The following is a 26,030-nucleotide window of genomic DNA, read 5'->3' on the forward strand; positions in this document are numbered from 1 at the left end:
ACTGACCACTTGCCGTGTGCCAGACCCTGGGCTAGCCCTCCACTTGTCAGAGCTCCCTGACACTGCCCGGCCACCCTTGGAGGTCGCCATCAGGCCCTCCAGCTTCCAGAAGAGGAACCAGGGTCACAAGGTTGGCCGAGATGGGAATCCCACCCAGATCTCTCTGACCCCCATGCTATGCTCTGAAGCTCAGCTGACCCCTCCTCCCACTGGGCAACGGGAGGTGGTGAGGGGCAGGGTCTGCATGGGAAGTCTCCCCTTCACCCCTTCACCTCTTCTTTCTCCCCCAGAGGCCACACCACGGTCCAAGACCCCCGGCTGGGTGGCAGAGCCATCCCCATGGCTGAGTTTCCGCCCCTGCTGCCTTGTACACCCTTGCTGACAGAGGATGTCTGTGCCCAGGACTCACGGGTGCCCCCAGCCAAGGAGCCGAGCCAGGAGGCACAGGGTGGCAGGGTCCATGGCCCGGCCCCTAAGCACTGGAAGTTCCTGGAGGTGCCCACCATTCAGATAACACCAGCCAGCAATGGGGAGTCACCCCCTTGCACTCCACCCGCCCAGCGCCTGCAGCTGCCGAGGACCCCAGACAGGGAGAGTTCGCCCCAGGACAGGTCAGACCTAGGAGGTGGGATGGGAAAGGGGTTCTCTCTCTCAGGACTCAAGCTCAAGGGTGGGTTCCCTGTGGCTGGCACTGTCCTGGTTGGGGGTTGAAGGTCAGTTAGAATGTGGCTTTAGCCCCACAGGGGCCTGACTGGAAGTTGTAAAATATATGCAGATAAAAACTGGAGTATGTGTTGGGATAATCAGCCATGCTCAGCTGAGCACTGCTTACTAAGACCAGAGGCAAATACTCACCAACTGGTGTTTTTCAAACTTTGGGTCATGACCCATTTAAGGCCATGAAACCGATGTAGTACACCGCAGTGAACACTTTTTTCCCCCAAATAGAATCAGAAGAGAACTGAACATAACACAGTGTTAAAAAAACAAACAAACAAAAAAAGAATAAGAAAATAACACAGTGTAGCAGGCAGTGAACAAGTGTGGTTTCCTAGTAATTTTGTGACATTACATATATAGCAGACCCTCCATACCCATGGGAGTATTCTAAGACCCCTGTGGATAAACTCTGCAGATGCTCAAATCTCTTACATAAAATGGTGTAGTATTTGCATATTAAACTACTCACACTCTCCTGTTTAGAATACCTCTAGGTTACTTACAGGTTTCTGTGCTGTGCTGTGCTGTGCTGTGCTCAGTCGCTTCAGTAGTATCCAACTCTTTGCAACCGTGTGGCCCCGACCATGTGGCCTGTAGCCCGCCAGGCTCCTCTGCCCACAGAATTTTCCAGGCAAGAATTCTGGAGTAGGCTGCCGTTTCCTACTCCAGGGGAATCTTCCCAAAAAAGGGATTGAACCCCTGTCTCTTGTGTCTCCTGCTTTGTTGGCAGATTCTTTACTGTCTGAGCCACCAGGGAAGTTCCCAATACAATGTAAACAGTTGCCAGGAAGCAAACTTAAGTTTGTTTTCTGAAAAAAGTTTTTTTAATTGAAGCACAGTTGATTTATAATGTTGTGTTAGTTTCAGGTGTACAACAAAGTGATTCAATTATACATACATATATATATCTATTCTTTTTCAGATTATTTTCTACTACAGGTTATTTATCTTAAGATGTTGAATATAGCTTCTTGTGCTATATAGTACATCCTTGCCATTTATCTTTTTTCTTTTTGGCTAAGCCACAGGGCTTTCGACATCTCGGTTCCTCAACCAAGGACTGAACCCAGTACCAGCAGTGAAAGCGCTGGGTCCTAACTGGACTGCCAGGGAAATCTTAGACTCCTAATTTATTGCTTTCCTGTTCTGGAAATTTTTATACAAAAATTATTATGCTGTACACCTGAAATTAATATAATATTATCTATCCAGATTTTAAAAACTGAAGTATAGTTAATTTACAATGTTGTCTTAGTTTCAAGTGTATTCCTCCCAGAATTAAAAAAAAAATTCTGTTCTGATCTTTGATTGGTTGAATCCATGGACGTGGAACCTACAGATATGAGGGCCTATTCTATTTCTAATTGTGTACTTAGAGACCAATATAAAAGGTATTTCCTGTTGCAGCTCATGGGCAAAAAAAAAGTTTAAACAAAACTTCTACAAAGAAACACTACCTCTGGCACAAGGAGACAGGAACAAGGAGGTTGAAGGCTGTAGGAGGAAAGAACTACATTGGCCTTTAACAGAAATGTCCATTGTGGCTTTTTCCAACAAAGAACATTTGGATAAGAGTTAAAGTTTATGAAGTAGGGCTCTGTGTGTTAATGTGGAGAAATCTCAGAAATAAAGATGATGAAGAAAAACAGGTTGCAAAATGATAGTAGGAGCCTAATTGTGTATCTTTTTAAAAGATTTTGAACAGGATATATTGTTAGTGGATGCATCTTGATGCAGAAAAAGGATAGAAAAATGTACAAAAATGGTAAAATATCCACATCTATTATATATGCTTGGTGGGGACCAAGATAACTTGTATTTTTCTTGTTTGAAATAAACATTCCCTAATTAAAATTTTTTAAGTATTTCAAAAGAAGAAACAGGCCAAGAGAAATACAAAGAAAGAGAACAGTGAGACAGAGGGAGATGGTGGGAGGAGGGCCTCACTGGGATCTGACCCTGAGATGTGACCTTGAGAGGCAGTTGTCCAAGAACTGAGCTTTCCTACAGAGGGAAAGGGAGTGCAAAGGCCTGGGGGCAGGAACAGGAACTGGGGAGTCAGAGCAACAGCAGGGAGGCTGGGTAAGCTAGAGGCAGTGAACAAAAGGGAGCCAGAGAAGTTAAGAGTGGAGTCTTTGGCAACTTTGCTTTTAGCTGGACTGAGGTACAGCCAGAAGACTCTGTACTGGAGGGCTTCCACCTGACAGGCTCCTTCAGGCTGTGTGTGTGCGGGGAGCAGGCTGTAGGGGTTGGGAGGGAGCAGGGAGACCAGGGAGGAGGCTGTGTGATGGTCCAGGAGGGAGAGGATGTCCAGGAGGGAGAGGATGGAGGCTGGGCCAGGGTTGGGGCAGTGAGGGAAAAGAGCTTAAACTGGATAGATTTTGTAGGAGGAGCCTACTGGGTTTGCTGAGAGACTAGAGGGAAAGAGAGGGGTCAAGAAAGGCTGAAATTTGGGGCATTCCACCCACCAAAATGGGCATCCCAGACGGAGATATTGATAAAGTCTCTACCTGCCAATGCAGGAGATGCAAGAGTCGTGGGTTCGATCCCTGGGTCAGGAAGATCCCCTGGAGAAGGGAATGGCTACCAATTCCAGTGTTCTTGCCTGGAGAATCCAATGGACAGAGGAGCCTGTCCAGCTACAGTCCACAGGGTTGCAAAGAATTGGACAGGACTGAATGAGCACACACCCACCAAAATGGAGAAGTCAGTGGATGTTTTAGGAGGGAAAGGGTGTAAGTGTGGAAGAGCCGTGGGAATGGAGTTTTTTTCAAGAGGTAGGAACAGCCCATCCTGGAGAGGGGTGGGGAGCAAGTTTGAGCTGGGGGGCCTGTGGCCAGGAGCTGTGAGGTTCTGTGCACATATCTGTGTTCTCGGGGGAGGAGTCCAGGACACCGAGAGACCCGGGCAGCTGCTCCAGAGATAAAGGTGGGTTAGGGCATCAGTGGAGGATTGCGTCCACCAACAGTGACCTTGGCGACTCACTTCCCATCTTTGAAGCCGGGGCTTCCCCTTCTATAAAAGGGGAGCACTCCCACCTCCCTCGCTCCCAATCCCATCCTGTGGGAAAACCCTGATCACAGAGTTAGTGGGGTTCCCAGGACTGGGTTGACTTGCTCGACGTCATGGCTGACTGGGGCTGGCACTGGAAGGGGTCCCCAGAGACGCCGCTCAGAGATGCTGAGAGGGAGGTGGCCTAGGGCCCCACCTCCTTCCCGCCAGCTGCTGTTCCCCGCGTCCCCACTGCCCCAACACCTCCGTTTCCCCGAATTTCCCTCCCATCCCCAGCCCCGCCTCCTCTCTCAGTTTCCGCCCCGGGTAGGGAGTAGGGGTACGTAGAGCGCCCGGCCCGAGGCCTCATTGGAGCGGAGGACCCCTCTCTGGGTACCAGGCGAGCGCATCCGGCCTGTGCCCAGGCTACCACGGCGGAGTTGTGTTTCTGATCGAGTCCGTCTCTGTGTTTTTCCGTTTCGGTCTTTCCCCCTCCCCGGTCCATTTCTCTGTCTCTCTCCTTAGATCCTCCGTCTCTCTGTTTCTCTTCGCCCCTCTTCTTGCTCTCTCGGGGCCCTGACGACCCCGCCGGCCCCTCTCGACCTCTGTCTCGCTCCTCCTGCTCCTGCGCCGCGTCGCTTCATCTCTAATTCTCCCTCCAGCATCGGATTCCTCCCTGGGGTCTCGCTCGGTCCCCGCCGTCCCTCCCTCGCCTCTGACCAGCACCCCCCCCCCGCCCCGGGTCTCCCTCTAGTTCTCACCTCCTGCTTTCCCGCCTCCCCTGCGGTACCTTTCTCCCTCCGGGGATCTGAGTCTCTGCCTCGAGGCCCAGCCGCCCCTCCCCGCCAGGGCCGATCCCTCCAGGCCACTAGTCCCCGGCAGGGCCGATCCCTCCCTTCTCGCCCCCTCCCGCGGGCGGGGGGCGGTGCCGTGACGCGCGGGGCGGAGGCAGGAAAGCGGAGCTGACGCCGCGGCGGCGTCCCGCGGCCCCGGCCTTTTGTGCGGGCAGAGGGCGGCGGGGTTGGGGCGGGGGTCGGGGGTACGGCAGCCAAAGAAGGAGAGGCGGCTGACCGGCGTGGACGCCCAACGCCGCACAGCCCAGCCCAGCCCGGCCCGGCCCTGCCCTGCGGCTGGGCGCGCCCGCCGCGCCGCATCCATGTTCGAGTGAGGACCGCGGCGGGGGCGGGGGCGCGGGGAGGTACTGAGGGGTCGCTGGGGCGGGGGCTCCACGGGCTCGGCCCGGCGTGGCGCGATCGCAGCCGAAGTCCAGGAGCTTGGGCACAGGGGTCGGCCGGAGGGGAGGGGAGGGAAGCCTCGGGGGCCCAGGGGTGCACTCGGGGGGTGGGGCGCTGACGGCAGGGTAGCCCCCCGGGTCTGCTCGGCACTGCCCGGACGCGATGCGCCAGCCTGGCGGAGCTTTGGCTCGGGGTCCGGGGCTCATCGCGCTAGGAGCGCGGCCTGCCGGGAGCGCCCCCGGCCTCCTTTGCAGCTGCTTGGGAGATGAGGAGTGGGCGCGAGGCTGACCCGGGTCTTCAGGCCTGCTATCAAGGCTGGGCGGAGACGAGTCCCCGCCGACCAGGCTCCCAGGCCCGTGAGTCCGGGGCAGGCCCAGGAGCAGCCTCTCCAGGTCTGAGCCCCCTCTGTTCTGGTCTGTCTTAAGTCTCGAGGTTGCCCGGATAGGGTCTTCTACGTGGCCGGCCGACCGCGTGTCTCAGATCCTCTGGGGTCCTGAGCACGGAATTGACCTAGTAGTCCCTGTCCGGGCCCAGAGTATTCTAGATTATGCATTATAGGTGTCTTGGACGTGTATGCGTATCTGTGTTCCTGGTGTGCAAGCAGCTGTGATCCTCTTTGGCTCTGTGTGTATGTGTGGCTTCATGTGGTATTGTAAGCTCCGTGTGTGTGTCTGATTGGGATCGTAGTGTGTGTCTGGGGCTTTGTGTGTGTGGCTGTGACTTTCCGTGGTTGTGTGTGTGTACTGTACCTCATTCCATCAGACATCCGCGTGTCTAGTTGTGACTCTGGAGTATGTGTACATGTGTCTAAGCCTCCTAGTGTGCAGCAACAGCTGTGGTCCTCCTTGGCCGTGTGCCTGTGTGTGTGAATTTATTATCTTGGATTACATCTGTGGCTCCAAGTGTCACTGTAAATTGCCTGTGTGTTCAGTTGTGACTTTGTAGTGTGTGTGTGCCTGTGTCAGGGGCTCTTTGTTTGCTGCTGTGACCTTTCACCTCTGTGTGTGCTTGTAATTTACCTCTGTACCTGTTAGCATAGTGTGCAAATATAAGTCACCAGTGTGTCCATGTGTGACATTATTGTCTGGCCTCGGCCTTGGTGAGTATGAGTGAAACCCTCTGGGGTTGTACCTTAAATCTACGTCTGATTCCATCTTTGTGGGAAAGTTCCTGTGTGTGTCCCTTTATGACATTGTTGTATGCCCCTGGCTTGCATGTGAGCAGCTGGGACCCTCTGGGGCTTTGTGTGTGTGAAGGGTGTGTGAAGAATACGAGAGAGAGACCCCTTGTGGCTCTTAGTGAGCCTGGGACCCTCCCTCTCGAGACCTTGGGTGTACCCTTGACAATCTGGAGCAATAATAATAGCTGACATTATTATGAAAGTTCTCCTGTGTATAAGACGTGTCCCACGCATGATTTCAAATTCAGTCCCTGGCCACTGTGTGGTCGAGGTGTGTCCACAGCCTTCCGGGGCTGCGCTGTTCCTGAGTCCTTCACGGCTGTGTGTGTGTAGGACTCTCAGTCACTCGGCAACAGCATTTGCAACAGCATTTGCCACGTCCATCTCGTGCCACGTAAGAGCAGGTCTTCGCTCTGTCTTCCGCTTCTGATGGGGAGTGCCATGAAAACTGAACTGAGTCTGGACTTAATTTACCTGGGTGGTGCCTGTGTTAGCTGGGGGCCTCTGGGACTGTTCTTTCACTGTGTGGCCCTCTCTGTCACTGTGGAAATGTTACTTTCAAGTCTCCTCCAAAAACTTCCCTGGAGCTGTATGTATGAACGTACCTGGGACTTTTCTGTTTCTGTCACCCTCTGCAGCTTCGTGTCTTTGTCTTGCATGCAGGTGTGTGTGTGACTTCTGGGGCATTGTGTGTGACTGTAATATACCTGTGATGTTACTGCTGGGTGTGTAGGGGTGAGGGGTGGGGGAGACGTCTTACGACTGTGGGGAACTGTGGTTTGCCTGGGACCCTGGCTATGTGTGACCCACGCGGAGGGTCCGTTTTGTGCACACCTGTGCACAAGATGCCTCTGCCCCACTCTGCCCAGAGGGAGCTGTTGGCTCATTTAGGCCCAGGAGGCAGGAGGTGAGGTGTCTGCAGTGACAGAACCCCATTCTCGTCCAAGTCCCTCCAGCCTTGTCACCATGGCAAGGCCCCTCCACTCCACTGCTGCAGCCTGCCTGGTGGGGCAGCCGCATGGTTGTCAGCACTTCCTCTTTGTACTGCCGAGAGCAAGATCTGGGGGTGCAGGCCGTGCCCTGGCTGCATGTGCTGGACCTGTCTGCAGGAACCCTCCCCAGACCTGTGGCTGCAGGAGTATAGGAGGGGTGGAGGTCTTGAGCTCAGTCACTTCAGTCATGTCTGACTCCTTGCAACCCCGTGGACTCTAGCCCACCAGGCTCCTCTGTCCATGGGATTCTCCAGGCAAGAATACTGGAGTGGATAGCCATTTTCTTCTCCAGGGGATCATTTCAGGCTGGAGAGGCAGGAAGATGAGGCAAGAGGTGAATGTGATCACCCCTCCTTCAAACCCTTCCCCCAGCCCATAAGGGCTCTCAGGGTGAAGCCCAGACTCCTGCCCAGGGCCCACAGGGCCTGTGGGTAGGCCTGGGGCCTCCCATCCTCCTTCCCCAGCACCTCCTGGCCACCTCACTCCTCCTTAGCCTTGCCAAGCTCAGTCCTGTTCCAGAACTCACTGTTCCTGCCCCTAAAACAGCCTTCCCCAGCCTTTTGCCAGATCCTTGTCCTTGGGGCTCAGCTCAAGTGTGCCCTGAACACCGCCCTGCCCCCACCAACTTAGTCCTCCTTTATCTCTGGGGTCCTCCAACTTGAACTTGCATTAGAGTCTCCTGGGCCCCGCCCCCACTTCCTGATTCAGGAGGTCTGCAGTGGGTCCCGGACTCTGCATTTCTAACCACTTCTGGGCACTTCCTCTGAGCAGCGCTGCTTGGTAGCACTGACCAGTGTCTGAGGTCATCATCCTCACTTACCTGTTCTCTTATTGATCATCCCTGTTCCCTAGTCAGAATGCCAGGTCCCTGCGGGCAGGTGGTACATCTGTCTTGCCCCCTTCTGTGTCCCCAGTGCCTGGTGCAGGGCAGGGGCTCGGTGTGCACTCAGAGAGTGAATGGCTGGGGTTGGGGTCAGTTGGGTTAGGCTGAGGTGTTTGTGCAGTACCTGTTGGAGTCAACATAGCACTTTGGCAGCAAATGGGCTGGCTTCGTGACAGCAGGGCTGTGTGCTCCATTTCAGTCTGACAGTTCTTAATAAAGGTGCCTTCCAAGTGGTGGGCTTTAGGTATATATGTCCTCCTCCAGACAACCCTGTGAGGTGGATGTTGCTACTAGTCCCATTATACTCGAGAAGAAACCGAGGCCCAGAAAGACACTTGCCCAAGGTCACACAATGCAGGGCCCCAACTGAGATCTGCAGGGGTCTCAGGCTGCCAAGGGTTGGGCAAATCATACACTTGGTGGAATCCAAGTTTGGGGGTGGGGTAGGTGGGGGTAGGTGGACTGAATCACTCATTCAATGAGTGATTCAGTCCACCAGGACAGAAGCTTGCGGAGCACCCGCTGTATGCCAGGCCTCCTAGGCAGGGGGGTGCACCTGGGGACGAAACCCCCTTCCCCTGTGAAGTGCACTTGCCGGTGTGGGAGGATTTGAAACAAGAAAATACAGAAGTGCAGGAGAAGTGATGAGAATGGTGGAGAGGGAAGGGGCTTGGGAGGAGGAATGTGCTTTACATGGAGAGGCGAGGGGAGGTGTCTTAGAGAAGTGAGCCCTGAGCAGGGGATGGGCTGAGGACCTTGCCTTCCCCTGGAGTAAAGTGCAGCGGTGGGGAGAGCTTAGACAGGAGGGCCCTGACCTGACTGGGGAGGAGGCTGCTGAGATGTCCAGGACGGAGAGCCTGGAGGCTGGGCCAGGGTCCTGGTGCAGGAGAAAGTAGGCAACATAAAAACAATGGAAATAGATCTTAGAGCTGGAGCAGGGGAACCTGCTAACAGATTAAAAATGAAGAGTAAGTAGGAAAGAAGAAGCAGCTTAGGTTTTTAGCTCAGGCAACTGAGTGGAAAGTATTTGTTCAATAAATATTTATTATATGAATGAATGAATATGTTAGTGAAAAACGACACAGGCGTGACTAAGAGCTCACTTTGTGCCAGGCTGTGTTAGAAGCCCTTTACACGTATGGACTTGTTTAACCCTCCAAACAAGATGACATGTGTTTCTTACCCCTGGGTTATAGATGAACTCACCAAGGACAGGGAGCTGGGGGGCCTGCTCTGGATCATTCTGCGAAGAGGTGGAACAGGGTGGGTGGGTGAGAATCAGTGGGCTGAAGCGGGACCCCCCATACAGGCCCATCGCCATCCCCCAGCCTACCTCCCCTCATAAGAACCCTCTTCCTCTCCCCCCAGCACAACCCCCCACTCTGGCCGGAGCACGCCAAGCAGCTCTCCATCCCTCCGTAAGCGCCTGCAGCTCTTGCCCACAAGCCGACCCCCGCCTGAGCCAGAACCGGGCACCATGGTGGAGAAGGGGTCGGATAGCTCCTCAGAGAAGGGTGGGGTGCCTGGGACACCCAGCACCCAGAGCCTGGGCAGCCGGAACTTCATCCGCAACAGCAAGGTTGGTGCCGGCTCAGGTGGGGTGAGGGCAGGGTGGGAGGGCAGGGGGATTCAGGGGCTCTTTCTGACTCCTTTCCTTTCTCTTGCAGAAGATGCAGAGCTGGTACAGTGTAAGTAACTGGGCAGGGGGCCTTGCCAGAGGGATGAGGGAGGGGGACAGGTACTGGGCCCAGGGGCTGCTGGCTGCCACTGTCAGAGAGTGGGCGCTGGGGTCAGGAGACCTGGGGGGTGGTCTCATCCCAGGCTGCTACTTACATGCTCTGTGACCTTGAGTGAGTTGCTTAACCTCTCTGGGCTGCTCTGTCCTTGAGAAACAGTACCCACCTTACTAGACTGAAGGGAACGCTCCCTGAGAGTCAGTGATGCCGGTGGGTACCGGACACAGCGCTTGGCTTCTGTAGCAATCAGTAAATGGCTGTCATCATGGTTACTTTTGTGCTATGGGCAGTGGGAGCCAGAAGTGAGCTAGACACTGAAGCCTCAGAGAGGCTGTCCCGGGCTGAGACTGAGGGGTGCTGGGAGCTTTGGGGGGGCAGAATTTTAGGGGTGTGAAAATCCATCCCGGTTCTTACCTCCCAAACGTCCCCCAGATGCTGAGCCCCACATACAAACAGCGGAATGAGGACTTCCGGAAACTGTTCAGCAAACTCCCTGAAGCAGAACGCCTCATTGTGGGTGAGTCGTCCCCCACCGCCCCCAGCCAGACCCTGAGCCCCCAGCTCTGCCCTCCTGACCCTCCCCGCGTGCGCCGGCCCAGCCAGGCCAGCTTGTGACTCGGGTGTCTGCCCGTCTCTCCTCTCGGCCGCCTCAGATTACTCCTGTGCCTTGCAGCGCGAGATCCTCCTCCAGGGCCGCCTCTATCTCTCCGAGAACTGGATCTGCTTCTACAGCAACATCTTCCGCTGGGAGACAACCGTGAGCCGACCCAGCCGGGACGAGGAGGGGCCCCAGGGCGGGCAGTGGCCTGGCCCCTTCTGACCCACCTTTCGTTCTCAGATCTCCATCCAGTTGAAGGAAGTGACGTGTCTGAAGAAGGAAAAGACGGCCAAGCTGATCCCCAATGCCATCCAGATCTGCACGGAGAACGAGAAGGTGAGCAAGAGGAGAGGCAAACAGGGGTCCCGGGTCCCCGATCTTCACTGACTCCTCTCTCCTCCCCACCACCCAGAGCCCTGTTCACTTTGCACCCAACTTCTCACAGGGAATACTTGTTCTCTTTACTCTCCAGCCCCAGCCTGGGCTCCCATCATCTCTAGCCTGGACCCCTGCACATGCCCCTGACTCAGGCCCTGCAGTCTCCCCTCACACAGCTGCTCAGGGATAGTCTTAATAGACAAATTCTATCAGCTCAGAGGCCTTTTCTGCCAGGAAGCCTTCCCTGATGCTGTATCGTGATTGTTGCCTCATGGTCCAAGATGGCTGTCTCACACCAGTGGCCCAGACAGGAGAAAGAAATAGGGAGGGAAAGCTTCACAGCAGACTTGGAGTCTTTGTGTTTTCTTGGCTAAAAGGGGATCTGTTAGCCACTCCTAAGTGGGCGTCAGAGACTGGGTATGTGCCATGGGCTTCCCCCGAGCAGCCCAGCCACTCTAGGCTGACCCTGTCTCCTGCCCTGGACTGTAAGTCCCGGGGCAGGGTTAAGGTCATCTCCTCATCACTGGGACTCCAGAGTTGACCATTGCTGGACTGGCCACAGAACTGACATTCTGTTGGGTGAGCGAGGGGATGACTGAATAGCTACCTCGGGCTGGGGAGCCAGGAACACAGTGTGTGCACAGGTAGAGCTTCCCCCTCCCTCTGGCCTGGTGTCTCCCCCACCGTTCATACTCCTCTCCCTCCTGCAGCATTTCTTCACCTCCTTTGGGGCCCGAGATCGCTGCTTCCTCCTCATCTTCCGCCTCTGGCAGAACGCGCTGCTTGAAAAGGTAGGCCTGGGCGAGTCCTGGACAAGGGGGTTAGAGGTCGGGCTGGGGAGAGGGGACCATGGAGCCAGAGATGCTAGGACTCGGGGAACCCCTCCAGCTCTTCCTCATGGGCAGCAGGTCCAACGTACCTGTAGCTTCTCCATAGGCCACCCCCCACTGCCCAGAGGGCCTCCGCGGGCTCCAGTGTCATAGCCCACCCACAAGAAACGCATACCCACGGCCCCTTAGTAACCACCAGTGAATCAGAAGTGCTCTGAAGGGACTTTTTTGGCAGTCCAGTGGTTAAGACTCTGAGCTTCTAATGCAGGGAACGTGGGTTCAATCCCTGGTCAGGGAACTAAGATCCCATATGCTGCATGGCCAAAAAGAAAAAAAGCTCTGAAAATGGGGAGACTTGGGGTATGTTTGGCAACAAAACCTGACTTGAGCTAACATGGAGATTTACAATCCCTGTCAGCACCATCTAACAGAACTTGGTGCTATGCTGTCTGATATGGCAGCCATTGACAACACGTGCCCGTTGAACTCTTGGCTAGTGTGACTGAGGAACTGTATTTTTAATTTAATTTCAGTTTGAATTAATTTAAACTTAAAAAATCCTGTGTGCTTCTTATATAACACAGGTCTGTATTTATCTCAATTAATGGGCCACAAAATATTTATGTGTATGACTGGGGTCAATCTTAAATATAACTGTGATTCAACATAAAATTATAGTAACCAGTATAGAATATACTAGTGATTCTCAAACCAGAGTTTCAGGAATCTTTTACGTTCTTTAATTATAGACTCCAAGGAGGTTTTGTTTAAGTGCAGTATATCTGACAATATAAACTGGTTTAGAAATTGAAACTGGGAGCTTTTTAAACATAAGATACACAAATACACTTGGATTAGCTACCAGAACAATGATAATATCACAGTCTCTGGGAAAACCCAACTGTATAGTCATAAAAGAGTAAAAGTGAAAAAGGCAAGTAATATCTAATATCTTATGCTACTAACACTTACCATACTTAATGGAAATAATTTTTCCCTCATGCGTTCCCTAAAAGGGTCTAGGGGACACCCAGAAATTGGACCACACTTTGAGAACCTCTGGATACTAATATAATACAGATATTTGGGGTATTACAGTATAGGCACTGTAAAATGTTTCTTATATCCCCAAATTTCTTAATTTTGAATCAAGTTTTACCCCCAAAGATTTTGAATAAGGAATTTCAGACCTTTACTTATCACATTCTGGTAGTCTATTATGGGCCAGCTTTGAGTGGGCTGTCCTGGAATGACCATTATGGTTGAATGGGTTTATGTAGCATGAATTTGGCAGCAATCAGCTAAAAACCCAAGCAGACAATGGTTTAAACAAACAGATGCTGAAGTACTTCAGGTAGTAATAAGGATAGCTAACACTTAACAGAGCTACTGTGTGCAGGAACTGTTCTGAGCTTTCCATGAATTAACTTACTTAATCATCACAGCCACCCTTTGAGGCAATATGGTTATCTTTATTCCACCAAGGAGGCACAGAGGGAAAGCCTTGCCCATGGTCACATATACTTTTCTGTGGCTGAGTGGGGTTCTGACCCATTGTAGTCAGGTTCTGGAGTCCACTTAATCACACTGATGCCCATGTAACAAGAGGTATGGAGGTAGGCAATCCTGGGAGAGGGGAGTGGTTGGGGGCTCCCTGCATCATTCAGGATCCAAACTCTTATCCATTATTTCACACCATCATCCTGCTGTTGATGTTTTTTGTCCACATGCTTATTGCCTCATGGTTGCAGTATGGCTGCTACAGCTCCAGATGTCGTGCCCTCACTTAACTATCCCAAACGTGAAGGAAGAAAGGGATGGATGGAAAGTGGGCATGCCTTTATCAGGAAGGGAAAGCCTCTTTCAGCAAACTTTTCCTTACATTTCTTTGGCTAAAACTTGGTCACATGATCACCTGTGGTTGCAGAGTTATATGGCTTATATGGCAAATGAAAAAATGAATTGGTATGAGCCAGTTTTAATTCGCTGGGGCTGGGGAAGATTTTCACCTCAGACATATCAGGGTCCTGCTGGCAGGAAGGAAGGGTGGATAGATGTTGGGGTCTGCTACTGCTGGCATGCAGCACCTCAGAAGGCCCAAACACACTCCTCTAGCAGGGCTTACTCACATCCTGTCCTCCAAGGGGGCTGCAGCTGTGGCCATCCTCAGGGGCAAGAGTCCTGGAACAGGAGCCTGAGGGAGGGACAAGGCAGCATCAAAGTCTTCAGGGAGCCTGAGGGCAGCCAGACTGCTGGGGATGGAGTTCAGCCCTATCACTGAGTGCAAGTCACTGAACCCCATCCATCAGATGGGGACCATTCCTTCCTTGTAGCACCTGAGCTGGCCCCAGAATAAGTGCTCCATCACATCAGCTCTTGGGAGGTAGTGCAGTCCAATGGTTAGCTCCAGGGCTGAACCAACACTCTAGGATCACCTCAGTACCTCCACTTCCTAATTAAATGATGTTATGCCACCTCTGTGGGGCTTCCCAGGTGGCGCCAGTGCTAAAGGACCCGCCCACCAGTGGAGATGAAAGAGATGTGGGTTCAATCCGTGGGTCAGGAAGATCCCCTGGAGTTGGAAATGGCAGCCCACTCCAGTTTTCTTGCCTGGAGAATCCCATGGACAGAGGAGCCTGGTGGGCTACAATCCATGGGGTGGCAAAGAGTTACACGACTGAGCACACACACACACGCACCTTTGTGCCTTATTGTCATTATCTTAAAATGATGATAATATTAGCACCTACTTGACAGAATTGTTTTGAAGACTTATTAAGTTGGCACACATGAAGAGTTAGAAGAATGCCTGGCATATGGTAACAACTCAGTGAATGTCAGTTGCTGCTGCTGCTACTATTATTAATATTACTATCTCATCAGTCTCATCTAGCCACTCTAGCCGTGGGTACCTCCTGAGGACGCCTGGGAGAAGTATTGATAGTTGGGAGCATGACTGCATGGTGGGTGGGAGCATTGGCTCTGGAGTCTGGCTGGGTTTGAACTTCAGAGTTGACCTCAAGCATAACTTCTCCGCTCTGGGCCTCTTATTCTCCTCTATAAAACTGGGAAGTTTAACCTGTAGCTGTGAAAGTATTGTGAGGACCTAAGGGAAAATTCCCCAGTACACTGGCTCCCTACCCAGTGGGTTGAGAGATGTCTGCTATGGGAAGTCATGCTCCCCCTTGTGGACACCGGGGGAACTGCTGAAGCTGAGGCCGGTGAAGGGCTCTGACTCTAAGGTAGAGGCCAACCCAATGTCGTGCCCATCCAGACGCTGAGTCCCCGCGAGCTCTGGCACCTGGTGCATCAGTGCTACGGCTCAGAGCTGGGCCTCACCAGCGAGGACGAGGACTATGTCTGCCCCTTACAGCTGAATGGCCTAGGGTGAGTCGATGGTTGGTGGCTGGTTCCGGGGGGTTGGGAGAAGACACAAGGGACTGTGTCCATAGCTCCTGGAATCCTGGGTGGACCAAGATGGGTGTACAAAAGTTTGGGAGACCAGGAGGGTGTGTGGAATCTCAAAGATCACAGTGGTCTCACTCCCTCTCTTTCTTTGCAGGAGCCCCAAGGATGTGGGCGATGTAATTGCCCTGAGCGACATCACCCCCTCGGGGGCAGCTGACCACAGCCAGGAGCCAAGCCCCGCAGGTTCACGCCGTGGCCGCATCACCCCCAACCTGTCCCAGGCCAGTAGTGATGCAGACCATGGGGTGAGCAGGAGGGTAGAGGAGAGAGGAGGGTGCTGGCTGGGGCTGGGGAGATGAATGGACTCACAGATTGAGGGCACCAGCAGGGAATGGACAGAGAAGAGGTGGCTGGAGGGATGAGTGAGCGAATGGATGGAGGAACGGGATGGAGCTGGGAAGATGGGTGTGGAAAACAAGTACAGGTAGGGAAAGAGAGAGACAGGGGTGGGACAGGTAGATAGATGGAAAGGGGGAGAGACAGAAGAGCCAAGAGAGAAATGGATGGATGGATGGATGGACGAGGTGGGTGCAGTCAGATGAGGCGTGGACAGGACAGGCATAAGAAAGCTTATGACCCAGGCATCCAAGACACGCCTGACTGAGAAGCTGAGAGGAGGCCTCCTCCGGGTGGCCCCAGCGCCTCTCGCCACTCAGCTATGAGCGGAACACACAACCTCCCCAGCATTGGTTTTCCTACAGTCTTGAAGCCTTCTGGTGGATGTGGGCACCCAAGGGACAAGCTTGGATTAAGCTTTTCTCTACAGGCAGAGGAGGACAAGGAGGAGCAGACAGACAGCCAGCCAGATGCCTCCTCCAGCCAGACGGTGACCCCGGTGGCTGAACCCCCGAGCGCAGAGCCCACCCCACCTGACGGGCCCACCTCCCTGGGTCCCTTGGATCTGCTGCCCAGTGAGGAGCTGTTGACAGACACAAGTAACTCCTCCTCGTCCACGGGGGAGGAAGGTGAGGCAGGTGGCCCAACTCGTTTGCTTTGGCTACACGAGACAGACTTTACTCAGATGGGCTGACCAAGGGAGTTGCTGGCTCACAGGACTGAAAAATCCACAGCACAGGCAGATAAGGCATTCACGTGTCTTGTTAGAAATCTGTCCGTATCTCGCTCTGCTTTGAAGGCAGCTTGGCAAGGTGGATAGGAGCATAGATAGAGCCCCATAGATGGCTGGGGCTCAAATCCTGGCCATGCCACTTCCCAGCTGTGTGACGTGGGCAAATTATTCAACCTCTGAGCCTCATTTTCCTTATCTGAAAAGTGGGTTGACAGTAATAATGCTACTTCATAGGGTTGTCATGAAGAGACAACTGTTATACATAAGCTGCTGCTGCTGCTGCTAAGTCGCTTCAGTCGTGTCCGACTCTGTGTGACCCCAGAGACAGCAGCCCACCAGGCTCCCCCGTCCCTGGGATTCTCCAGGCAAGAACACTGGAGTGGGTTGCCATTTCCTTCTCCAATGCATGAAAGTGAAAAGTGAAAGTGAAGTCACTCAGTCGTGGCTGACTCTTCGCAACCCCATGGACTGCAGCCTACCAGGCTCCTCCATCCATGGGATTTTCCAGGCAAGAGTACTGAAGTGGGGTGCCATTGCCTTCTCCTATACATAAGCTATTATGTATTAAATGGCTTAATACATGTAGAATGCTTGGGCCAGTCCATAAGTGTTGGCTTATTTCCATTGGCGGCAGCAGCATTTCCATTTTCTCCATGCCAGCTTCCTTCTCAGGTAGCTTCTACTCTTATGGGGGCAGAAAGAGCTCCAGCCCTGCCCCGGATAAGCCTAGTGGAAAGAAAGCCAGCTTTTCCCAGTGATTGCACCAAGCTCTAGGGTTGTTTCTGATTGGAGAGCTGGCCTACCCCTGAGCCCACCACTGTGGCTAGTGGCCTGGCCTAGGTCACATACATATATGCACACATACACACACCCTGAACCAATCACTGTGGCTGGTCTGGGACACACATGTATGCGTGCACACACACCCCCACCCGAGTCCCGTAACTGTGGCTGATGGCTTGGCCTGGATTACACACACTTGTGCATGCCCACATGCACACACCCTGAACCAATCACCATGGCCAAAGACTCAAGGTTATGAGCTGGAGGGTGGGCTTATGACAGGTCCACCCCTGTCGTCACTGGGACTGCAAGCATGTAGGTCTAGGTGTGTGCTCCACCTTCAGCGCACAGTGATGGCTCTGATTGTCTGGCTGGGGGCGCACGCCCACCCTAAAGCCATCCCGTGGTGGAGGGAGCGGAGTCGCTCCATGTCAGTGTCCACTCTGGTCCAGGAGGACAGGGCTGCCCAACCACCCCACAAAGCCTGGGAGTGGGGAGGTGTGCCCCCCCTGCCGAGGGAGCACGAGGAACACAAGCAGCCCCATGCACTGTCCTTCTCTGTCGCCCAGCCGACCTGGCGGCCCTGCTGCCTGACCTCTCCGGCCGTCTCCTCATCAACTCCGTCTTCCACATGGGTGCTGAGCGGCTCCAGCAGATGCTCTTCTCAGACTCGCCCTTCCTTCAGGACTTCCTGCAGCAGTGCAAGTTCACAGGTCAGGGGCTGAGGTGGCTGGGGTACAAGGGGAGGGCGCGGGGAGGAGCAGGCCAGGAGACCGGCAGGAACAGCCATGCAAATTGGGTGCGGTGGGTCAGGGAGTGAAAAGCAGCGATTGTGAGACAGAGGGGCTCCACCTCCTACAAGCTGAGTGGCCTTGGGCCAGGGGCAGACCTCCTCTGTGCCTCAGTTTCTTCCGTGTGGGGCGGGTGTGATGCTACCTGCCTTGTCAGGTTCTCATGAGAACTAAATGAGTCAGTACTGGGGAAGTGCCTAGAACAGGAGCAGATAGGAAGCCATTTAATAAATATGAATTAAAGACTGCTCTGTCAGGCCAGTGCAGAGCCCAGGACAGATGAACTTGAGTCCCGTGGGAACAGCAGTGAAGAGATACTGACACAGATAAGCATGTGTATCAGAGGGGTGGCTGTGATCTAGGGGGTATCAGGAAAGGGTGCTGGAAGGATGTGAATTGAAACTAAGGCCTGAAGGAGGAACTTTCCTAGGGAAATGGGAGGGGGTAGGAGAGAGGAAGTCCAGGGAGGCCAGCAGGGTGCCTGCAAAGGTCCTGAAGCTGGAGGCAGGCACTGGGAGAAGGCCCTTGGGGTTGAGCCCCCAAGGCCAGGTGTGGAGGGGGGAAGCCACAGCACCAGGGGAGGCAGAAGGGCTGACCAGGAGACCAGCAGGGAGCTCGGGAGGCTACGAAAGAGGTTCAAGTAGGGGAGAGGCCTGTGTCTTTTCTTGATTGATGAAAACGAACCATGCAGCATCCTCTGCAGAATGGGTAAGACTGTGCCTTAGGTTGGGAGCTCTCGAATCCCCCACAAACTATGCTTATATTCTGGAGAGAGTGGCACATCAGACTGAAGCTCAGACTCTGTCCAGCAGTACTGGGGAGTCATAAAGTGTTGTAGGGAGGGACAGAGTCAGCCTTGGCTGTTAGAAGCTCCCCCTGGACCAGAGCTGGAGATGGAGGCCAGAACCTCAGGGGGAGGCTGGAGAGGTGCCCTGGAATGGCAAGAATGGGATGAACGAGGACAGTGCTCAGACAGTCAGTGAATAGATAGTGTCCAGGATGAGGCCCAAGGCTCTGCAGGGAGCCTGAAGGACGGTGGGGCCCAGCGAAGAGGGGCATGTTTCAGGGGTTGGGGAGGCCAGTGGCTGTGTGGGGTCCTGAGGACTTCCAGGGGATGTTTTCAAGAGGTCGCAGGACCCTAGGTCTCAGGCTCAGGGGAGAAACCAGGACTGGTAGCATGGAGACAGGGCTGCAGAGTGGATGCAGAGGCCCAGGAGGGCTGAGAAGTATGGGCAGGAGAGAGGTCCTGGCTCCAAGGGTCATCAGCATCTAAAGTTTCAGGCATCTAGAAGGAAGATGGGGCAGACACCGGGGTGGGGGCAGGGAGGAGGTGTGGGTTTAGGAGCCAGTCTCCAGAGAACTGGAACCTTCCCCAAAAGGCTGGGTCTCCTACTGCCCGAGGGCAGAGGACTGGTGTCTTCACTCTGCTCCTCCATCCCCCAGACGTGACCTTGAGCCCCTGGAGTGGGGACAGCAAATGCCACCAGCGCCGAGTGCTGACCTACACCATTCCCATCAGCAACCCGCTGGGGCCCAAGAGCGCCTCTGTGGTGGAGACACAGGTGAGCCGGGCAGGGTTTCCGGTGGGTGGGGGGCCGAGGGTCAGGGTAGGGAGGATGGCACTGACTCCTGGCTCCCCCTTTGACTCCGTAGACGCTGTTCCGGCGTGGCCCCCAGGCGGGAGGGTGTGTGGTAGACTCCGAGGTGCTGACGCAGGGCATCCCTTACCAAGACTACTTCTACACTGCCCACCGCTACTGCATCCTGGGCCTCGCCCGGAACAAGGCCCGCCTCCGGTAAGCCGCACCCTGGCCCTGCCACCTGACAGCCGGGTGGTCTCAGGGCCCCTGCCACATTCTCCCTGTCTCGAGTCATCCGCAGAATGCTGGTTGCCACCCTGACAGATGAGCAGAAGTCAGGAACACCCTGAGGTGGTTGACCTGAGCCACCAGAAGGGCGGAGTCACCACTGACCAGGAGGGGAAGGCGGGGAGGGCTTGGGAGAAGACCAGGTACTCAGCTTGGGACATGTCCACCCCACGTGGGGGTGGACGCAGCCGCAGGGTGGAAGGGGTTCAAGGGTGAGGTGCGGGCTAGGATGGCAGTCTGGGTGGGCAATGCTGGGGTAGCACTGAAGATCTGCCACAGTCACGGGTGTGGACAGAGAAGGGGCTGCGGGCTAAGTAGGGTGTTGTGTGGGGATCACAGGGAACCCTTGTGGGGGATGTCTGTTTTGTGTGTGGGTGACACAGGGCCCTCTCTGAATCAGAAGAGGGCACGCACCCCCTGGGAAATGGGACAGCAAGGCTGTAGTCAGCTCCTGACCCCCTCCCCCGGCTCTGTTCCCCAGGGTGTCCTCCGAGATCCGCTACCGGAAGCAGCCCTGGAGCCTCGTGAAGTCCCTCATTGAGAAGAACTCATGGAGTGGCATCGAAGATTACTTCCACCACCTGGGTAGGGGGCAGGGACCCGGGCGGGCCGCAGCCGGGGTCAGGGCCAGGCTGGGGCAGCCGTGCAGAGCCCTCTCCTGTGTCCACAGAGCGAGAACTCGCCAAGGCCGAGAAGCTGTCCCTGGAGGAAGGCGGGAAGGACACGCGGGGCTTGCTGTCTGGCCTGCGCCGGCGGAAGCGGCCTCTGAGCTGGAGGGCTCACGGTGATGGGACCCCACACCCGGACCCTGACCCCTGTGCCCGGACTGGCATGCACACCTCGGGTGGGTTCTGTCAGGCCTGGTGGGGGGCTGGGGAGGAGCTGGGGGCCTGGCTGGGGTGAGTAGAGATGAGTCCTTCTGACTTGGAGTTGCTCCCCCACAGGCTCCCTCAGCTCCCGCTTCTCGGAACCGTCTATGGACCAGGGCCCCGGGGCAGGCACCCCCAGCGCCCTGGTTCTCATCAGCATTGTGTGAGTAAGGGGGCCGGGCTTGGGGGGATCAGACAGGCCTGGATCTGCACCCTGGCTGTGCAACCCTGGGCCAGTGCTTGGCCTGTCTGGGCCTCTGCTTACATGGGAGCATGGGCTCACCCCACAGCAAGGGTTAAGGAGGCGATGTTTGGGATGCGCCCAGGAGGGCTCCTTAGCTTGTATGGCTCAGTCTGTCATGGAGGGGTAGTCCCCGCAGGGAGATGGAAACCCTGGGGCTCTGGGGGAGTGGTCAGAGGGGGTGTGGCCTTGCCCAGGGAGCTGGAGGAGCAGGCTCCCAGGAGAGGTGGAGTTAGGTAAGCCAGGAGAGGTTTATGCATGGAGGTTTCAGGTTTTCTGTGCTCAGCCCTGAGCTGTGTGACACGAGGGACACAGTAGAGACCAGCAGTCCTGGGGCGAGACAGGTCTGGCACCAGATCAGAGGGATGAGGTTGTGATGGAGGGAATGGGCGAGGCTGACAGGGAAGCCTTGGGAGGCGGGGGAAGGCTTCCTCCAGGCCAGCCAGTGGGTCATTGGGGAAGGCATCCTGGGAAAGCAGAGGACTCTGAGCTGAGACCACCCCCCACCCACAGTGGGTTTAGGCTGAAGGACCCACCTTCACAGAGGCCTGGGCTGGGGGACCCACCTGCACACAGGCCTCGCCTGGGAGTATCCTGGCCTGGTAGGGGGGTCCCACATGTACAGAGGCCTGGGCTGGGAGCAGGGCACTCTGAGGAAATGGAAATGAGATCCACGCTCCTGCCAGATCATGCCCAGTGAGAGATCGGCCTCGTGCTCAGCCTCTGGGCCTCGGTTGGCCAGTAACAGCGGTCCATGAGGGGCTGTGTGGCATGCTCAGCTTGGGGCTGCTGGGGTTGGGGGTCAAGGTGTGGCCAGGACAGGCTGGGCAGCTCTCATCTCTTTGTCTCCCCCTCTCTCTGCCTTCTCAGGATCTGTGTGAGGTAGGGTCCTGCGTCCTGCCCTCCCTTCCCCTGTGTCTCGGCCCCTAGCTGCAACCCCTTCTTACTCCATGGCCCCGGCTCCCCCAGCAAGGTGACCGGAGCAGCAGTTAAGGGCTCAGGCATCAGGCTAGCCTGGGTTTGAACCCTGGCTTTGGCTTGTGTGATCCCAGGCACGTCGCTCACCCTATCTGAGTCTTGGTTTCCTCCTCTGGAAAGAGGGCTAGTCATGGTGCCCCTTCAAGGCATGGTCAAGTGGGTGCCCACCACTTGTGGAAGCGTTGGTATCCTGACCTCTGACCTCGTCTCCCCAGCCTCATCGTCCTCATTGCCCTCAACGTCCTCCTCTTTTACCGCCTCTGGTCCCTGGAGAGGACAGCTCACACTTTTGAGTCCTGGCACAGTCTGGCCCTGGCCAAGGGGTGAGTGGGTAGCCCCAGGGGGTTGGGAGCTTGGGGAGGTGTGGGGGAAGCCAAGACCCAACTTGGGCCCTGTCTTCCCCACAGTAAGTTCCCCCAGACGGCCACGGAGTGGGCGGAGATCCTGGCCCTGCAGAAGCAGTTCCACAGCGTCGAGGTGCACAAGTGGAGGCAGATCCTGCGGGCTTCCGTGGAGCTCCTGGACGAGGTGCGGCGTGGGCTGTGGGGCCCTGCAGCCATGTCCCGAGATGCAGCATAATGCATCCAGGCCTCACTTTCCTCCTGTGTTAAATGAGGAAGCCATTCATAGTCCTTACCTCCCAGGGTTGCTAGAGAAATCAGCGAGATGGAAGATAGAATTTATTGCTTCTCATCCTGGGGAAGAAGTCCAGGATGTCTTGACTTCAGGCATGGCTGGATCCAGCCGCCCAACAGTAATAAGAATCAGTCTCTCTTACCTTCTGTTGACTCTGCCCACCCCCAGGCCTGGCTTTGTTTCGGGGGCATCCCAGGTGGACCGAGATGGTACCTGCAGCTCCAAGGTAGCAGCCAAAGGAAGGAGCTCATTCTCACTGGCTACTGGGTCACGTGCCCATCCCCCAACCAGGCACAGAAGCCAGGTGTAGACACAGCTTGGTCCCTGAACCCCTTCCTGCCTGTAAGGTGACTAAGGGATCATGTGAGGGTGGGAAAGAGGTTCTCCAAAAGTCAGGGATCTCATTTCCAGGAGGGGTTGCCCCAGACACCCGCTGTAGTTTGCTCTCAGTGTCTATTCAGACAGCCAGATTCAAATTCTGACCTGTGACCTTGTGCCAATGACTTCACTGCTGGGGCCTTGGCTTCCTCCTCTGTGAATGGGATGATAATCAGTGTTACTCCAAAGGCTGCCAGGAGGATTGAAGGAGTTAGCATCCAGGACTTCCCTGGCGGTCCAATGGTTAAGACTCCAAGCTTCCACTGCAGGGGCTGTGGGTCCGATCCCTGGTCAGGGAACTAAGGCCCCACATGCTGTGGAGTGTGGCCAGAAAATAATTTTAACTAGAAAGGAGTTAGCCTGTGAGTAGCGTCCAGCTCACGTAAACACCTCGCCTGTGTTTGCTGTTATAAGTGGGATCCTGCAAAGCAGGTGTTCAGTAAAGGTGGTGGTGCGTCAGCACAGGTGCCAGGCGCTGGGGAGCATCTGGCCTTGACTGGGTGCGCAAGGGCATCATAGCCCACGTTGCTGGGTGATGCTAAAAGTCCTTTCTGGTCACTCTGAACCGTAATGCTGAGGTCCACCTTTAGGGGCCTCATTGCACCCTGAAATCATGCTAGGAGGAAGGGGAAGGGCTGTGCAGGACAGGGAGGAGGGATCATCGAGGCTGGTGTGCCATCACTCAGAGAGAGGAGGTCAGGGCCTTCCCATCCTGAATTCAGTTCTGATTATATTCTTCTGCCAAGGGCATGGAATTGACTACACAAAGTAACTAACAGCAGATGCTGATTGAGCCAGACAGTTCTAAGAGCTAAAATGACCAACTGATTTGTTTCTCATGGCCAACCTTCGAGGGGGATGCTTTTGTTACCACTCCACGCCTCCCACCCCCTGCCATGTAACAGACAGGAACAGAGACATTCCCAAGGTCGCATGGCAGGGAGTAAGACTCGCTAACAGGCACCCAGCACTCTGTGTGCCGGGTCCTAGGCATACAGCCGGGAGATCCCTGAAGTAATCCTATGATGTAGGAATATTACTGACTAGTGTCTCAGCTGAGGGACCCGGGATGGTTAAGGGGCTTGCCCAAGGTTACCCCATAAAATGGCTTGAACCCAGGCCGTCTGGGCCCCTTCCACGTGCTGCCTTGGTTGTTGTTTGTTGTTCAGTCGCTCAGTCATGTCCAACTCTTTGCTACCCCATGGACTGCAGCAGGCCAGGCTTCCCTGTCCTTCATTATCTCCCAGAGTTTGCTCAAACTCATGTCCATTGAGTCGGTGATATCATCCAACCATCTCGCTCTCTGCCTGTGAGAAGTCAGACTGGATGCGGAAAGGCTCCTCTCTCAGCACAGGCTGACCTTGGCCTCTCTGGACCTTGCCCAGTTCCTCAGCTGCAGGATGGTGGGGGTGTATCACCCCTACCAGCACTCACCCCCCACTCTGCCCACCTCTCCCCGCAGATGAAGTTCTCACTGGAGAAGCTACATCAAGGCATCACCGTCTCAGACCCTCCCTTCGACTCCCAGCCACAGCCTGACGACAGCTTCTCCTGAGGACACACGGCCATCCTCCTAAATGGACAGATAGACACAGAGGCTCGGTGGCCACTGCTGGCACAGTGTGAGCACCGGGAGCCTCCCGCCCAACCCTCCCGGTGGCCTGGCCAGGGGCCACACAGACACGGGGACCACAGAACCGAGATGCACTTTAGACCAGCGTGTGCGAGTCCAGCTGCCGTTGCCTGCCCTGCCAGGGAGCTGGCCCAGCCTTTGGCAGGCCCCCCACTAACTTATTGTGCCCGTCTGGGGTTGTGGGGTGCCTCCTGGGGTACACGATTCCTTCAGCTCTGGGTTTAATGTATTATATTTATTTGGGGCTGACAGCCCCAATAAAAGGTTGGAAATGGCTGTGATTGTCCTTGCAGGGCCCTGGGAGTGGTGAGAGCCTCCTGTTACACTTGATCCCGCCGCGGTAGGAGGGGCATACAATCCATTTTCTGGGGCCACAGACACCGACGTGACCTGGGATTCCTAAGCAGCTTTGCACCATCAGGACCCAGTGTGGGGGCTCCAAGGACAAACTGGTGGCCTGGCTCTATCCTACCTCTGATACTTAGCAGGCATGTCGCCCGGAGCAGTTCAGCCTCTCTGAGCTTCAGTTTCTTCTGTGCAATGAGCATAAGAATAGCACCAGTCAGGGACTTAGCTGGTGGTCCAGTGGCTAAGACTCCATGCTTCCACTGCAGAGGGTGCAGGTTGGAGCCCAGGTCAGGGAACAAAGATTCTGCATGCCTCACAGAGTGGCCAAGAAAAACAATAGCACCGGTCTTTTAGGATTGTTAGAAGTGAGTTTTCTGGAACTTTAGCTCCATCAGAATCTCCTGGAGGACTCTTAAAAAGCAGAAAGCTGGACTCCACCCTCAGTTTGAGACTCAGCCCACCTGCCATGAGTCTGCTGAGGTCGTGCACTGCCAGCAGATTCCCAGGTGATGCTCTGCTGAATGTCCAGGGACCTCACTGTGAGAACCACTCTATAAGGATTCAAGGAATTAATAAAGGTGGCTACTTGAAACAGGGCCTGCACAGAGTAAATATTCAATAAAGGTTACTATTATGGCAGAAAAAAAATCAGGGGAGAAAAAAAGTAAGTCATATAGTGAGGACCAAGTACGTACCAGACTCTGTGCCAAGGTCTGAAGTATTAGTCGCTCAGTTGTGTCTGATTCTGCAACCCCAGGGACTGTAGCCCACCAGGCTCCTCTGCCCATTGGATTTCCCAGGCAAGAATACTGGAGTAGCTTGCCATTTCCTTTTCCAGGGGATCTTCCCGACCCAGGGATCAAACCCCCCTCTCGTGCATTGCCGTCTGAGTCACCAGCAAGCCCAAACGTTCATTTAATCCTCAGTTACACCATGAGATGGAGACAAAATAGTTAACATGCCTGGCACCACTTAGCAGAGAGGCAAGGCCTAGCCCCTGGTGTCTCCACCTGCAGATACAAAGGCCCCCCACACCAGAAGTTGAGGCAGCTGGACCCTATCTTACCGATTCAGAAATGAGCCTAGAGGCAAAACCTCTGGTCCAGGTAGAACCCAGATCTGTCTCACTCAAATCCTGTTCTGGTTCCAGAGTGAATGAGGAAGGGTAAAAAGAGACCTCTGACAGGTCACAGGCTGTAAGAATCTTAATTGATGGTGTGGGGCAGAGGACTGAAGGAGGGGCTGGATGGGGCAGGATGGACCACAAGTGAAAAACTACAGAGCCAGCCGCTCCTATCCTCTAGCTAGCGATTGAGGCAAATTAGCCATCCTGTGCCTCAGTTTATCCCCCCTGTAAAATGGGAATAATGTTAACACCCATCTTGTAGGAAGAATTAAATGAGTTAATAGTAAAGTGCTTAGAAT

The 26,030-nt window shown here is 54.8% G+C and overlaps 1 protein-coding gene across 6 annotated transcripts; it reads left to right on the plus strand.

Moving 5' to 3' along the window:
• The first annotated feature begins 324 nt into the window (after window positions 1–324).
• GRAMD1A (GRAM domain containing 1A) lies at window positions 325–24,533 on the plus strand. 6 transcript variants are annotated; one of them, XM_086351866.1, is made up of 19 exons: window positions 325–611; window positions 9,370–9,580; window positions 9,669–9,689; window positions 10,170–10,254; window positions 10,391–10,494; window positions 10,576–10,671; window positions 11,424–11,504; window positions 14,818–14,930; window positions 15,106–15,256; window positions 15,778–15,976; window positions 17,433–17,576; window positions 19,098–19,216; window positions 19,308–19,450; window positions 20,004–20,107; window positions 20,193–20,366; window positions 20,467–20,554; window positions 21,826–21,933; window positions 22,018–22,138; window positions 24,087–24,533. In XM_086351866.1, exons 1-19 carry the CDS (start codon window positions 340–342, stop codon window positions 24,177–24,179), a joined length of 2,427 nt encoding a protein of 808 aa, XP_086207992.1. In that variant the 5' UTR covers window positions 325–339; the 3' UTR covers window positions 24,180–24,533. The 6 variants fall into 6 exon arrangements, with proteins under 6 accessions (XP_086207992.1, XP_086207990.1, XP_086207989.1 ...); XM_086351864.1 differs by lacking the exon at window positions 325–611 and adding an exon at window positions 4,055–4,167; XM_086351863.1 differs by lacking the exon at window positions 325–611 and adding an exon at window positions 4,711–4,909.
• Window positions 24,534–26,030: the final 1,497 nt, after the last annotated feature.

This window comes from Bos grunniens, chromosome 18 (assembly GCF_055505025.1).
Source record: "Bos grunniens cultivar Pamir isolate PY7600 chromosome 18, Bosgru_T2T1.0, whole genome shotgun sequence".
Lineage (NCBI taxonomy): Eukaryota > Metazoa > Chordata > Mammalia > Artiodactyla > Bovidae > Bos > Bos grunniens.

Excerpts from the sequence above, each read along its gene's own strand:
- GRAMD1A (XM_086351866.1), top strand. The coding sequence starts at position 340 with ATGGCTGAGTTTCCGCCCCTGCTGCCTTGTACACCCTTGCTGACAGAG. Across the intron at positions 10,495-10,575 it reads TCTTCCGCTGGGAGACAACC|ATCTCCATCCAGTTGAAGGA; the intron begins GTGAGCCGACCC and ends TTTCGTTCTCAG. Across the intron at positions 10,672-11,423 it reads TCTGCACGGAGAACGAGAAG|CATTTCTTCACCTCCTTTGG; the intron begins GTGAGCAAGAGG and ends TCCCTCCTGCAG.